The following is a 14,783-nucleotide window of genomic DNA, read 5'->3' as shown; positions in this document are numbered from 1 at the left end:
GTTTCGCAGTCTAGCCAGAGGCTCCCTGTTCAACGCTTTCCTGCTCATTTGGATGGGAACACTGCTGTACGCCTTCCCGCCGATACCCCTGGTTCACAAGGTCCTACTGAAGGTCAAGAGGGACAAAGCGAAGGGCATCCTGGGAGCTCCAGCGTGGCCTCGCCAGCACTGGTTTGTCACACTTTTGGACCTCTTGGTGGCAACCCCGCTAGAGCTCCCGCTTCGACCGGACTTGCTCTCACAGAACTGAGGCCATCTGCTCCATCTGAACCTAGCATCACTGCATCTGATGACATGGCTTCTGCATGGCTGAATGCAGAGGAACAGGCCTGCCTGGACTAAGTCCAGCAGATCCTGTTGGGTAGGAGGAAGCCTTCCATCAGAGCAACTTATCTGGCCAAGTGGAAGTGCTTCACCTATTGGGCCATGGGCTCAGGTCTCTCTCCCTCCTGGTCATCATTACAATCCACCTTGGACTACCTGCTCCATCTCAAGCACCAAGGCTCACTTGTCAGCCATATCAGCCTTTCACCCTCTGGTCCAGGGCAGATCAGTCTTTGCTTATTACATGACAATCAAGTTCCTGAAAGGTCTGGAGAGACTATACCTGCAGGTTCATGATCCAGTCCCTTCTTGGGACCTAAAGCTGGTGCTAGCAAGGCTCATGGGCCCTCCTTTCGAGCCTCTGGCTTCATATTCTCTGCTGCTCCTCTCATGGAAGGTCTCCTTCCTGGTGGCTATCACTTCGGCTCTCAGGGCCTCCAAGATTAGAACGTTGACATCTGAACCCCCTTATACAGTGTTCTACAAGGAACAGGTCCAGCTGCATCCCCACCCAACCTTCTTACCTAAGGTGGTGTCACAGTTCCACAATAATCAGGACATCTTCCTACCGGTTTTCTTTCTGAAGCCTCACAAGACGAACAAGGAGTGTCAGTTAAACTCTTTGATGTAGAAGGCTAAGGCCTGCGTAACATCCAGAGGACCAAACTCTTCACTGAGTCAATGCAGCTCTTCATCACAGTGGTGGACAGGATGAAAGGTCTGCCCATGTCCACTCAGAGAATCTTCTTGTGGATAACCTCCTGCATCAGATTCTGCTATGAGCAAGCGGGGGTGTTGCCTCCAGCCATTGACTGCCCATTCCACCAGAGTGCAAGCTTTGTCAGCAGCCTTCCTCGCGCAGGTACTGATCCAGGATATCTGTAGAGCCACCACCTGGTTTTCACTTCATACCTTTGTGTCCCACTACGCCATCATGGCCTGGGATGATGCCAGCTTCAGCAGAGCAGTGTTGCAAGCAGCACATCCATGAACACCGAGCCCTCTCCGGGGATATTGTTTGTGAGTCTCCTAACATGGAATCAACATGAGCAAGCATGCAAAGAAGTAAAAACGGTCACCTACCTTTCGTAGCTGTTATTCTTTGAGATGTGTTGCTCATGTCCATTCCATGCCCTGCCCTCCTACCCCACTGTCAGAGTCAATGGCAAGAACGAACTGTGAAGGCGCCAGAGTCGGCCCTATGTATTCCACTAAGAAAAATCTTCAGTAGCAGTGCATGTGGGCGTGCACAGTCCTAGCATGGAACGGACAGGAATAACATCTCAAAGAACAACAGTTACGAAAGCTAGGTAACAGATTTTTTGGTAGGCCACTAGCAGGCATTTTGTTGAGTTTATGATCGTTCTGGTATAATGTCATCTTAAAGTGTTCCCATAGTAGCTCATGTAGGAGCTGTGACATTCGTTCTCTCCAAGATACTCATCACCGTGTGTTTGAACAAGGCAACGCAGTGGGAAGGGAATAGTGCAAGTGAAGTTAAGTGCCAGACACTTGAACTTGAAAGTGAATGTCTTTGTCCAGGTTGAGAAGACGAGGCATTACCTGCTCCTACGCGAGAAACTGGAGACAACCCAAAGATCAGGCCTGGAGTCCCTGTCCCCATGTTCCAGTGAGGATTCCGACTCCCACAGCACTTCCTGTGTCTCCTCTCCACTCTCAGCAGATGGTGCCTCAGAGGGCAGGAGCTCACCCTTGGAGACCCCCAGCGAGAGGCAGAAGGAGCTTGCCGTCAAGGTATTGTATTGCAGCAAGCCAGCCCCTCTAGAAGGCTAGACACTGGGGAGCAAATGGGCAGCAGCATCCTACATAGGCTAGAGTGAAGCTTGGGAGGCCACAGAGAAGGGAGTGGCCTTCATCAAGGTGCGAGGAGGTGACAGCATGGAGGAGGGTTTCAGCAGAGGCAGTGATTAGGGGGAGGAGGCAGTGGGCAGGAGATGTGGAAGGAGAATTCATGGAAGGTCTGAGGCAAGCAGGGGAATCCATGAGCTGGATTTGGTGCTCACAGCTGGTCCTCCTGTTCAGCAAAATGTTGCCTTTGAAATATTTGTCTCAGCTTCCTCTGGATAGAGCCGCACGTTTCAGGACTGGCAGAGAAGGGCAGATGGGGAGGGTCACTGGCGGGACTGGAAGGTGTTTACGGGGAGAGGTCTTGCTTGCCAACTGGATGTTGCCTTTTGTTTCCCCTGCAGTGCTTGCGTCTCCTCACACATACATTTAACAGAGAGTACAGTCACAGCCATGTCTGTATCAGCGCCAGCGAGAGCAAGGTAGGACCAACTTCCCACCACCATTAGCACTCCCTGCCTCTGACAATGATGTGATAAGCGGTATGGAACTGCTGGTTCTGCTCAGACAGTGACACCTACTGATAGTGAGCTCCTGGCCTGGTCTGCATCGGGAATCTTAACACAGTGGCTCTCAAACTTTTTTACTTGTGACCCCTTCACATAGCAAGCTTCTGAGTGCATCCCCCCCTTATAAATTAAAAACACTTTTTAATATATTTAACACCATTATAAATGCTAGAGGCAAAGCGGGGTTTGGGGTGGAGGTTGACAGCTTGCGACCCCCCCATGTAATAACCTCGTGTGACCTCCTGAGGGGTCCCGACCCCCAGTTTGAGAACCCCTGTCTTAGCAGGAGATTCCCGCTGGTATGTGAACAAGGCCTCAGGGTGCCATTTCACTCCACTTTAAGCAGGCTCTGTGTGCTAATGCCGATGGCATGTCACAGTCGTCGCTACTAGAGAGGTGCATGGTGCTGCATTCCACGAGATTATCACCTCCACGTCTATCTCTGCTTTGGCTGAGCAGAGAAGGAGGGGAGCTGAAGTTGCCTCTCCTAATATCTGTCTCCTGGCCTGACTGCAGTTCCTCCCTTATGGGACTGAGGAGTGGGATCAGTCTTGTGAATTTAGTGGCTTCCAGAAACCCACCCCCCAGCTACCAGCCTAGAAACACCAGTGCTCTGGGACCTCAGGGCTATAGGGCCAGCTCCAGAAGGAGGCCAGTGTCAGCACTGTGACAAAGCTTCCCACTTTGCCTCCCACTTACTTCTCCAGAGCAGAGCACAGGAGGGCAGGGCCCAGTGGGTCTGACCTTGCCAGTTCCTGATGTCTTTTCCATTAGGAGCACCCAGGAGTGGAAGGGAAAGGGAGACATAGGCAAGGTGTGGGAAAGAGCAGATGACCTGCCCTGAAGATTACCTATGTGGGGAGAAGGAAGGTCTGGTGACCTGCCCTGTCCCTAGAGTCTGCCTCTGCTAGAGGGCTGTACAACTTTCCCTAGCTGGTAAACTGTGGAGAAAAAATCAAGGGCATTAGTTTAGTATATCAAATATCGGCTCTAACCAAAGGGCAAGAGCTATAAAGGATAGCATCCTCAACTGTGTTATATCGGCCTAGCTCCCTTCTCCTCTAGGGATCACACTGACTTTGAGAAGCTGTCCCCCATCTGTTCACTGTGACCTTTAAAAGACCCCAGTAACCATGCAAATATGAAAGAGGAATTGTCTCTGCAGCACTGAAGAGCACTCGTTACCCAGCTAGGGCCAAATTCATACCAGGAATAAGCAGGTGAAACTCCATTGTCTTCAGTTCACCAGACCGAACTTTGGCCTTTGCCCTTCAGGTCCACGTCCTATAACTCAGATTAGATTGTGACTCCAGGAAATGATTCCTTTCCTTCTGCAGCTGTCAGAAATGTCCGTGACCCTGCTGAGAGACCCCTCCATGCCAGCTCTTGGTGTCACCACCCTGACTCCCTCTTCCACCTGTCCATCACTGCTAGAAGGACGGTATAATGCCACTGAGGTCAGGTAAGAGAGGTGCAGCCAGACCACCGAGGGATGAGAAATGCAAACTGAGGCCCAAACAAATACAGACAGGGTCAGCCTGATCGCTAGTCCAGACACCAACCCACCATGAGATTGGGCATAACCATCAGTCTCTGTGCAAAAGAGAAACAGTGCCAGCATCATGGGAGGTTTGAAGGCCAGAAGTGATAAGCATGGACAGTGATTTGGAGCGGGGGGATGTCTACAGGGATATAGCTATGCCTGGGTCTAGCCACTGCTATCAGTAGGTCACTTTCATGCGCACCAATTTAGCCAGTTTTCAGAAGAGAATCAGAGATGGCTATTGGTAAAAGTCACTGTGAAGGCATCACTGTGATTAAATACCTTTCTTCCCCTTCCAGAACCTCCCATCTCTCTTCCAGGGCAGAAAGCCCTGAGCCAGAACCTGTAGTGGAGGGAGAACAGAAGAAATCTCCTACACATGGGCCTGAAGATGAGAAAGAGACCCAGCGCTTACTGGTCCCCGATATTCAGGAGATCCGGGTGAGGTATGAGCAGTTGGTTTATTTGAAGCAGGAGGTGTCAGTGTGCTCTGAATGCCCTCATGGCTAGAGCTCTCCCTGCTAGAGTGGGCAGTCTCAGTACAGCCACATACAGCTCCCTCCTCAAATGGCTGAAAGCCTCGCTAGGGACACAGGAAGATGGAAGATGTTCAGAGTAGCTGCTGCTAAGTGACGAGAAGATCACAGGGTAGGAGGTTCAAGGCTGGCAGTCTGCATCAGGAGAGGGGGCGGGATTTGCAGGAAGGAGGTGAGGGACAATCTGCAAAACAGCAAGAGTAGGGATAAGTCCTTGGGGTTTTAACCCTTTTGCTGAGTGGTTTTCTGCAGTCACTAAGCATAAGGCTGCCCTGTCTTGCCCTTTGCAGTCCCATTGTCTCAAAGAAAGGCTACCTGCACTTCCTCGAGCCTCACACCAATGGCTGGGTGAAGCGCTATGTGGTGGTGAGGCGCCCCTATGTCTACATCTACAACACGGACAAGGATTCTGTGGAGAGAGCCATCCTCAACCTCTCCTCCGCTCAGGTGGAGTACAGTGAGGACCAGCAGGCCATGCTCAAGGTAATTGCTGGAGGTCATGACATGGGCAGAACAGGGGAAGCACAGCTCATGCCCAAGGCTGTGCTACAAGTGCAAGGTGGGGGAACCAAAATGGCAGCACATGTCTGAAACCGTGTTAAAAGGAAAAGGGAGGGGCTACAGCGATGGCTATGGGCCAGGGATGGGGAAAGACCATTTGGATCAGAACCTGGTATGTGAAAGGAACAGTGACGTTCACAACATGGTGGTGAAGGGAAAAGAGAGTCTAGGAGCACAGTGGTATGCTAATACTCCCCACAGAGCCAGCTTTAGGGAGATCCTGTGCTGCTCGACAGCTCACACCTAGTTTCCTTGTCGGCACGGGGTGCCAAAGGATGAAATTGCACCTTTAAAAATGAGAAATGTTCTCATGGTGTCAGAATCCACTCTCCTCTCTGCAGAGAAGCCACAACAGAGCTCTGATCTGTGACTGTTCAGAAAAGCAGAGGATTTTCATATTCAAGAAAATGTAGCCTACTGTGATAGTGTCTTCCCCGGCATCATCTGGGTCCTGTTCTATGTCCCTTCATGCTCCAAGCTGTGCTGCATGTTGCTCGGTGTCATCTCAGGTAGCCCTGTGGACTCATTCATGGCATTGGTCTGTTTCAGACCCCCAACACGTTTGCAGTATGCACGGAGCATCGTGGAATCCTGCTGCAGGCAAGCAGTGACAAGGATATGCACGACTGGCTGTATGCATTTAACCCTCTGCTAGCTGGATCCATAAGGTACATGGGGACATTTTAAACCATTCCATAAGGGGACAGCATGGTAACCTGTTAGTAACACTCTAGACTGTGTAGCAGTGCAGACTCACCCCTGCAGCGCCTCCTGCTGGTCATCCATGGGAATTAGCTCATCCCAGCTCCAGAGCACCCTCTGCAGGCCAGTGATCCACTACCTCTTGGCCCCTGTGTCCCTCCCTGGACTCCAGTGCCCTTTTAGCTGGGGTGCTGCCCCCTGGCAGTAACCCCTTTTTCTCAGGGCCCCCCCTTTCCCCAGGAAATCCCCACCCACTATCCCCACCTCTCCTCAGTATAAGCCTGCTGCCAGTCCTCATCTAGCCCCCACACCCTGGGGCAGACTGCAGTATCAGCCTACTCATCACTGGCAAGGTTGGGTTTGGACCTGCTGCCTTTGCCTACCCCTGGGCTGCCCTCTGCAACCCCCAGTACCTGTTGGCCTTATGCTAGGCTGCAGCCTGGGGCTTTCCAGGCTGCAACCTAGCATAAGGCCAACAGGTACTGGGGGTTGCTTTGGAAGAAACTTGGTTTTGATTCTCTAGCTTGGTTTCTTGCTCCCCAAATCTGCTCTATGATGCCTTTTCCTACCCAGTTATCAAGTATCTTCCATGTATTTTTGAAGGTGGAGCTGCAGGGAGCAAGGCCTGCTGTCTGATGATTATAACATTATTGCAAGGGGTTGGCAGCATCAAATGAGCAAAATAGGGCAATTCCCAGAGACTCCTTCCCCTCCATCCACTTCAGCCCAGTAGCCTTATGAGAAGAGGTCTTGGTTTAATTTTTTTCTATCAAAGAGATGGTGCTACTGTTGGTCCCTTCCATTTGTATTTCAAATTGGATGTTGAGGTCTTCTTCCTTGCTCTCAGCACCATTACTTATAAAATTCAAATGCTTCACAGACTGTATGCAGATGCAGACACTGAACCATAAGGGGTTAAAATTGCGGGCGGGCAACATGGTGGTGCTCTATTCTATCTCCACTGACAATACAAAATTTTGCTCCAAATCCCAGAACAGCTGGGTTTCTCCACAACTCTGAACCCTAATGATGATGGTTTAATCCAGTTGGATTGGGGTACACCATGGGGGTAGGTCGTACAAGCACTTCTCTAGTGGCCTCATTGTTTTGTGCAGCATTTAGGAGTTCATTTTAACTGTGATTTCAACTGTGCCACCTTAATGTTACAAGGACACTGTTTCTCCTCCCCCACACACACACACACACACCGAAATAAACACAGAAATTCAGGGATAGATCCTCAGCTGGTGTAACTAGGCATCAGTCTATTGAAGTCTATCGGGGGGAGGGATAGCTCAGTGGTTTGAGCCTTGGCCTGCTAAACCCAGGGTTGTGAGTTCAGTCCTCGAGGGGGCCAGCTAGGGCTCTGGGGCAAAAAAAATAGTTGAGGATTGGTTCCCCTTTGAGCAGGGGGTTGGACTAGATGACCTCCTGAGGTCCCTTCCAACCTTGATATTCTATGATTCATAAAAACAGCCATACTGGGTCAGACCAAAGGTCCATCTAGCCCAATATCCTGTCTTCTGACAGTTGCCAATGCCAGGTGCCCTAGAGGGAATAAACAGAACAGTTAATCATCAAGTGATCCATCCTGTCATCCATTCCCAGCTTCTGGCAAACAGAGGCTAGGGACACTTCAGAGCATGGTTTTGCATCCCTGCCCATCCTGGCTAATAGCCATTGATGCACCTATCCTCCGTGAACATATCTAGTTCTTTTTTGAACCCTGTTTTATATCAGTTGAGGATCTGATCCTTAATCCCTAGAACAAATCATCATCATTTCAGTAGTAGAGTTAAAAGAAGATAAATAAACAGAAATTCCCTGTAGTCATTGTATAAAGAAACATACCTACCCACCCTTTCTTTGATTAATTCTGATGCTGACCCCTGTCAGGTACAGATGGATTAGATAGGCGGCAGATGGGTCTGGTCTCGTCTGGTCTGTGCCGATGTTAATCCAGCCCATAGTTTCTGTCTGTCTTGCATCTTTCTACCTCCATGACAGGATCTCTCACAAGTAGAGTGTCTGCCTCCCTTTCTTTCTCTCTGCATTCCTTTTCTAGTCCGTTGACTCCTTTTGTCTCCTGGTTTCCAAAACAGATCCAAGCTGTCCAGAAGGAGAACAGCCCAGATGAGAATCTAACCTAAAACCATTCTCCACCTCATCTGTCTGCCAGCAGGATCAAGATTGCTGGTTCTATACAAGAGTCCCTATCTTAACGTCAAATCTTTCATGCCATCCACCACCCCAGCTGCCTGCTCCACAAATGGATCCATCTTGATTTACACCTTCACTGGGAAAATGCATTTCTGTTGTATCTGCAAAAGCCTGGTACAGCCTGGTCATGATTTCTTGTGTGCATGTGATCTTCTGCCCATCTTCTGCCTATTGAGTGACCTTGGTGTCACATGACCTGTAACTTTCAAAAGCGGGAGTTGTGTTTCTTATTTTAAAGCAAGGCTTCAATTTAAGGAGGCAGGAGCGTTTGAAAGGTCAGACATTACAAGTCATGAGGAATTGCTTCCATGTGAAGAGAAAGTGATAGGTTTAAGTACTGATACTTCTTAACTTATTGACGTTTTAAAAGAAGATAGATTAAGTTATGGTAGTTTGAGATTATATTTATAAAGTATTTATTTCTATTTACTTCACTGCAATCTCTACATTGAGTTTATCCCGTTTTATTGCTCATGTCTGCATACATAAAGCCTCCTCAAGGGAAGGCAGGGCCTTGGACGGTGGGCCAGTGGGGAAGGGGTTGTCAGGCCATTTTGTGATGCCATTTTTGTCTTCTTTCTCTATCCCAGCACTGGGAGGTCTGGATGGATTCAGGAGGTCATGCTCCCACCTCTGTGCAAACACATACACACTGACTTCAGAACTCTCACCCTCCTACCCTACCCCATCTCCTTAGCCTTGACTCCAGAGCTCAAACCACTTTTCCTCCACGTGGTGACTGGATAGTGCACTGTGCCCTCCCAAACGAGGCAATCCACACATAGCACAGCAAAGACATGCACACGGACAAGTCACCGCACTTATCAAAGCACTTTGTGTGTGTGTGTACATGTGTGTATATCCCATCCCCTCCATTTTCCCAAGTGCTTGAAACCCAACAATGTAGGGTTCAGTGACTAGACAGGTAGAATGCAATGATGACAGGTTCTGGTTGGTTCTACCCTCTATTCTGTCTGTTTTCAGGGCCCAACTTCAAATGGGGTGAAAGGGATGGAAAGGGGATCTGAAGTTCTGGAAGGGCAGATGGTTCTGCCAGTTCACTTTTGGGGTGGGGTGCTGTTTGAATGCTCCAAATGAGTACAATGCAGCCTGCCTCTCAATATCCTCAGTCACCTTCTAATACAGGGGTCGGCAACCTTTCAGAAGTGGTGTGCCGAGTCTTCATTTATTTACTCTGATTTAAGGTTTCGCGTGCCAGTAATACATTTTAACGTTTTTAGAAGGCCTCTTTCTATAAGTCTATAATATATAACTAAACTATTGTTGTATGTAAAGTAAATAAGGTTTTTAAAATGTTTAAGAAGCTTCATTTAAAATTAAATTAAAATGCAGAGCTCCCCGGACCGGTGGCCAGGACCCAGGCAATGTGAGTGCCACTGAAAATCAGCTCACGTGCCACCTTTGGCACCCATGCCATAGGTTGCCTACCCCTGTTCTAGTAAGTATGCAGTCCATCTATGCTGTACTGTACTAATCTCTGGCATGGGCTGTACTGTACTAATCTCTAGCTGGGAAACCTCCAAAAGGATTAATCATTGTGACAGGGACTCACTGTAGATGGGGCTCAAGAATCCTCTCTGATCAAACCCACCCAGCTGGGAAGTGGGGAGAGGCCAGGAGGGATTGCATCCTGCCAGTGAGTGTAATACGGAGGGAGATGACAGACCTGAGGTGTGCATTACTGTAGACCTGCGTTGTGTTTAGCTAGCAATAGCTTGTTCTGGGCTATCAGGTGGCTACTACACCCAAATGCGGGTTCATTAGTGAATCTTGGGAAGGTGCCCATATAGTTACATCTGTGCAGATGGTCAGAGTTAATAAAGGGTTGTTACTGGTGGGGGTTAAAGCTAGAACATAAAATTATATTGGAGCCTAAATTCAAAACAGTTGTCTCGAACCAGATGGCTGAGTTTCACTGTCCTTTTCTGAAAGGGCTTTTACTTCCTTTCTCTTTCTTATGGGAAGAATCTGTTTGCAGCAACTGAATGGGTAGCAGAGAGAATGGCATGAGGATGGGCAAGGATGAGAGAAATTGAGACTTTTTACTTTTATATGTGATGCCATTTTCTTATTCCTCTACCCCATTTAAAACATTAACTTCATCCTTCTTCCCCTTGCCCCACCTCTCTATTGGGCTTAGACTGCCTACATAGAACAGCTAAGTTGGTGGGGGAGGCATACCAAAGCAGAGATATGGCATCATTAATAATCCCTCTCCCCATGGGAAGGACCTGGTCATCTGGTGCTGACCTTGCTATAAGCTTTTTAAAGTAACTTCAGCAGCAAAGATCTTTATTAATTTTTAATTACCCAGATTGTTTAATTAAGATTTCCAGTTGGTTGTATGCATGCAACTCCAGGCAGAAACCTGGGGAGCTCCCCCTCCCTCCATACATCTCCCAGGACCATCACTGGTCCATGCTTCATCATCACACTTCATGGCTGACTTTAATTTGCACAGCACAGCTGTGCCTTGGTTCTCTTCGGCACTTTTCCATCCTCTCTGTTGTGTTTGTTGAGTATTGTGTGTGTGGCTCCAGGTGGAGATGGTCTATGCACTGTATTTCTTCTTTCCCTTTTTCTTGTTTTGGGGAGGCTAGGGTATGGGATAAGGGGACATGTGGGGAGCCCAACAAAGCCTCCATGCAACCTCAACGGGCTTGTAGAGATATCACACGCACACAAAAGCTCCCAGCAATTGCCCATCACCATGCTGCAGTGTGAAGAAAGATTTCATTCCCCAGCCTCTGCCTCCTGTCTGCACAGAGACAGTGCATTTGTATTGAGCCACTATTTCGTTCAGTTCTCATGCTGTATGACAAGTGCTTTTTTTCCCTCTGGACCCTGATTTGCTTTTGACCAGCTCCACGGCATCACTCCCATTCCCAGGGAATTTCATTCTATCTCTCTGACCTGGATAGCACTGCGGGTTCCTGTAGGGAACAGTGTCAGTGCAGGTGCCAGTGCTTGTTCCTTTCAGTGGGCTTTTCTTCTTTGTGCCAGTCCTACATGGGCAGACGGGTTAGACAACAACTTGCTGACCAAGGTGAAGGTCTCTTGTTTTTACAGCTATTCCTTATGGACTTAAAATATTTTTTTTAAATCCAGGACTGAATTTTAATAATTAGATTAAATGCCTAATGCCTGGAATAAGCGCTTTATACATACAAATAAATCTTATGTGTTGTTATATACACAGAGAGATGCTTTGCCCTCAATGAGAATCTGCAAGAGAGAAACTCCAAACTATGTCCCCAGTTCAGAAAAGTATGTAAGCACATGCTTATGTCCATCCCTATCCAGCAGAGCAATTAAGCATGTGCTTAAATCACACTGAATGGAATTAAGCACATATCTAATGTTTAGTACATGCCACAGTTTTTTGCTGACTGCTGAATCAAAACCTAGAACAGTTAGAGCGCTCCTCCCCTTGTGTATATATCCATATTAATAAGTCTTAAGTTCTAGGGTTTTTTAATTCTTAATTCTTTGTTCTATCTCCCAACTCTGCTTGACAGTATAGGGGAGTTTTCATAGAAAGGACTAGGGCTCATTCTAACTGCTAAACCTCAACTCAAAGAACTGATTGTCACCTGGTGAAAATACATTTCAGCAATCTCTGCTCTAGCAGCAAATAAATCCTTCCACTGAGGCCCTGATGGAAAGTCTCCCATCAGCTTCAGTGCATTTTGAATCAGGCCCTTGGTAAAGACCACTTGGCTTGAGTATTTATTTTAACATAATTCATAGTCAAAGACTTGTTGTTTAGATGCAGTTTCTAAGACATTTCCTGAATGGCTGGTACAGTCCCATCAAGAGCTAGTGTAAACCAAAGTCTTCTGGAGCCAATCTTAGGAAACATATGAAATTTTAAGCCCCTTCATTTGGTAAAACAGGCTTATTAAATTTCCATTCTCATCCCAACTGAACTCTGGATTTTAAGGGTAAATCAAGGCATTCTTGGTCTCCTGGGGTTTTTTAATCTCCTATTCAGTCTTCTCAGAGATTTCCCCAGGTTAGAGCAGTCTAGAGTGGAGGTAGCTAGGTTATAAAAGTATATCACCATGCTTCCTTATATACATGCCTGTATTTGTTTTGGACTAGACACAGAATCACAGGAGACAATGGGAGAAAAATGAGGAAGGGATGCAAATGCCAGTGTTGGGTCCTCTGGGAAACCCTGTCAGGTCAGAGAGGAAGGATGGCTTGGGGGTAATACTGTTATGGGTCATGCCTTAGGTCAGCGATCCTGAAGAGCATGATCTTGATGGTTTGGTTATGGAGAAGACATCTAGTTTCACTCAGTCAGTGCTGTGTGCCTGAGGCCAGCAAATCTGCAGAGCACACTACTTTTCTGAGTTAGAGACTGAGGTCTGATCCAAAGTCAGTGGGAGTCTTTCCATTGACACCAGTGGGCTTGGATCAGGCCGCAAATATAAAGATCTAGAGTTGAGGAGTAATGACTGCTTATGGGACTTATACTGGCTCCCAATAAAATATCCAGATAGTAGCCATCTGCTGTTCATGTGGATTCTGCAAAAGGGTTATTTTCTTTAGTACCATCTGGGGAATGGCTGGAGAGTCCTAATTCTATATCTTCTATATTTGGAGAGTCCTGGAGAGTCCTCTTCTATATCTGATACCCCACACCCTTCCTCACTTAGCATCCCTGCTGTTAAGAGTCCCACCCAGAGAGAGATGCATTCTCAAAAATTCAAGTAGAGGATACATGAACCAGCTCTTAGAGTAGCTGAGATTAAATTCTATTAATTGTTCTTTCCATTGGATTTGAGGATGAAAAGGGTCTTCAAGATTTAAACATTAAAGAATGGGTAAATCTTTTAGCTTCGGTCAAAGCTGAGGCATAGAAACTTTGTTGTGATGGTAAGAATGCCACAGGAAAAGACCCATATAGACCTTATTAATGAAGAAAGAATCCAAAATGGGTGTATTTGGCTAAGACATCCCCAGTATGTTTCAATATGTGTAGATGAATTTGAAAACTAATTGAATTCAGTGTTAAACCACTGAGATGTAGACTGGTCACTCAGAATTAACAGCAGTTGCACTGTAATAGAATCATATTGTTTCCTTGGTGTAACAGAGGTCAGTGAGATACAATGATGTCATCAAAGTTAATCATGAGTTAACAGGAAGTTAGGATAAGAGATAATTTCATGGAACAAGTTTGTCATGGGGAAACAGCTTTGAAATCAATTGACTGTCTTTGCCTGGTCTCTTGTAATCATGCAAGAGGCAGTCATTTGTCTACATTAAGTTTTTCATATGAGCACCCATCCTAAAGATCCTCAGCCAACAATGAGGTGCTCACTCAAAAGAAAAATACCAGCTCTTCAAAGGGCCCTCAGAGAACAGCTGGTCTGGTAACCACAGAGAAAGATTTCCCAAATTGACCTCAAAAGAAACAAGCAAGAAGAAGTTGAGTTTTTACAGTGGGAAAGGAGGCGGCACCTGACTGAGAACTGGATAAGTTCACATAAATATTTCCAGCTGTTGCCAATGATGAAGGAAACGTGCTACAGTATGTCATAATCAGCAGCAGCCCATAAGTCTAACACCTTTCTAATATGCTCTTACTGTCTCTCTTTCTGTCTGGTAATCAATGAGCTGTATGAAGGAACTCTTCATGAGATTCAACTTGTTATTAAGACCTTACTGTAAAATGAAGGCGGTTGTGGTTAATTTTATTTTAGTTTGGTTGGGGTTTTTTTGTTTTGTTTTGAGGGTTTTGTTTTATTTGTTTGTTTTTGCCTGTGCTTCCATTATCTAGTTTGTCCACATGAGTTCTTCCTGTGATGCCATCCCCAAGTGCTGGGAGACCATTTCTCTTGCTTTGTATATATGTGATTGCTGTGGGCACACCCTGTACTACTGTATAATAACAAAACTACTGAAGTCATGAGTCTAGTTTTCTCGATGTCTTAAACTGTTTGTGTATACTTAAGGCATTGTTCAGTTAAGAAATAAATGTGGCATTTATGCAAATACCGGACAATGGCTCCTTGGTAATTTTTTTTTCTTAAAGAAATAGGTGAGGTCAGGTTTAATAAAATGAAATAAGGTTTTAACTCAACATAGTTCTAGAGATAAATTAGTATGACAAATGAATTCTCTTCTCAACCCAATAAAGGGCGGTCTTTTAGATTAAATCTCAGGAAAAACTTCCTAACTTGAAGAACAGTAGGACAATGGAAAAACTGCCTCAGGAGGTTGTGGAAGCTCCTTCACAGGAGATTTTAAAAAGGAGGCTGTATACAGCCATCTGTCTTGGATGGTTTAACCACAACAAATCCTGCATCTTGGCAGGGGGTTAAACTAGATGACCCTTGCAGTCCCTTCTAATCCTATGATTCTATGATGCTGTAGCTTCGAGGGAGTACCTATATGTATGTTCAGATATTTTATACCATATTTTATACCATTTGAGCTTTGTCATACTAGTATATAGTAAAAGAACAGTAGTACTTAAGGTGATAATCA

The 14,783-nt window shown here is 46.5% G+C and overlaps 1 protein-coding gene across 11 annotated transcripts in view; it reads left to right on the top strand.

Annotated features, from left to right (window-relative positions):
* The window catches only part of KIF1A (kinesin family member 1A), a 182,945-nt gene extending 168,712 nt beyond the window's left edge, over positions 1-14,233 (top strand). For all 11 annotated transcript variants that reach the window (XM_054039625.1, XM_054039621.1, XM_054039620.1 and 8 more), the window contains 7 exons: positions 1,867-2,079; positions 2,535-2,612; positions 4,037-4,161; positions 4,542-4,688; positions 5,069-5,261; positions 5,889-6,007; positions 8,144-14,233. In XM_054039625.1, coding sequence (XP_053895600.1) covers positions 1,867-2,079; positions 2,535-2,612; positions 4,037-4,161; positions 4,542-4,688; positions 5,069-5,261; positions 5,889-6,007; positions 8,144-8,186 — 918 coding nt within the window. In that variant the 3' untranslated portion in view covers positions 8,187-14,233. The remainder of the gene's footprint in view (positions 1-1,866; positions 2,080-2,534; positions 2,613-4,036; positions 4,162-4,541; positions 4,689-5,068; positions 5,262-5,888; positions 6,008-8,143) is intronic.
* Positions 14,234-14,783: the final 550 nt, after the last annotated feature.

Source organism: Malaclemys terrapin, chromosome 9 (genome assembly GCF_027887155.1).
Source record: "Malaclemys terrapin pileata isolate rMalTer1 chromosome 9, rMalTer1.hap1, whole genome shotgun sequence".
Classification (NCBI taxonomy): domain Eukaryota; kingdom Metazoa; phylum Chordata; order Testudines; family Emydidae; genus Malaclemys; species Malaclemys terrapin.
The sequence above is the reverse complement of the archived record's forward strand: the minus strand, read 5'-3'. Positions and strand labels throughout refer to the sequence as shown.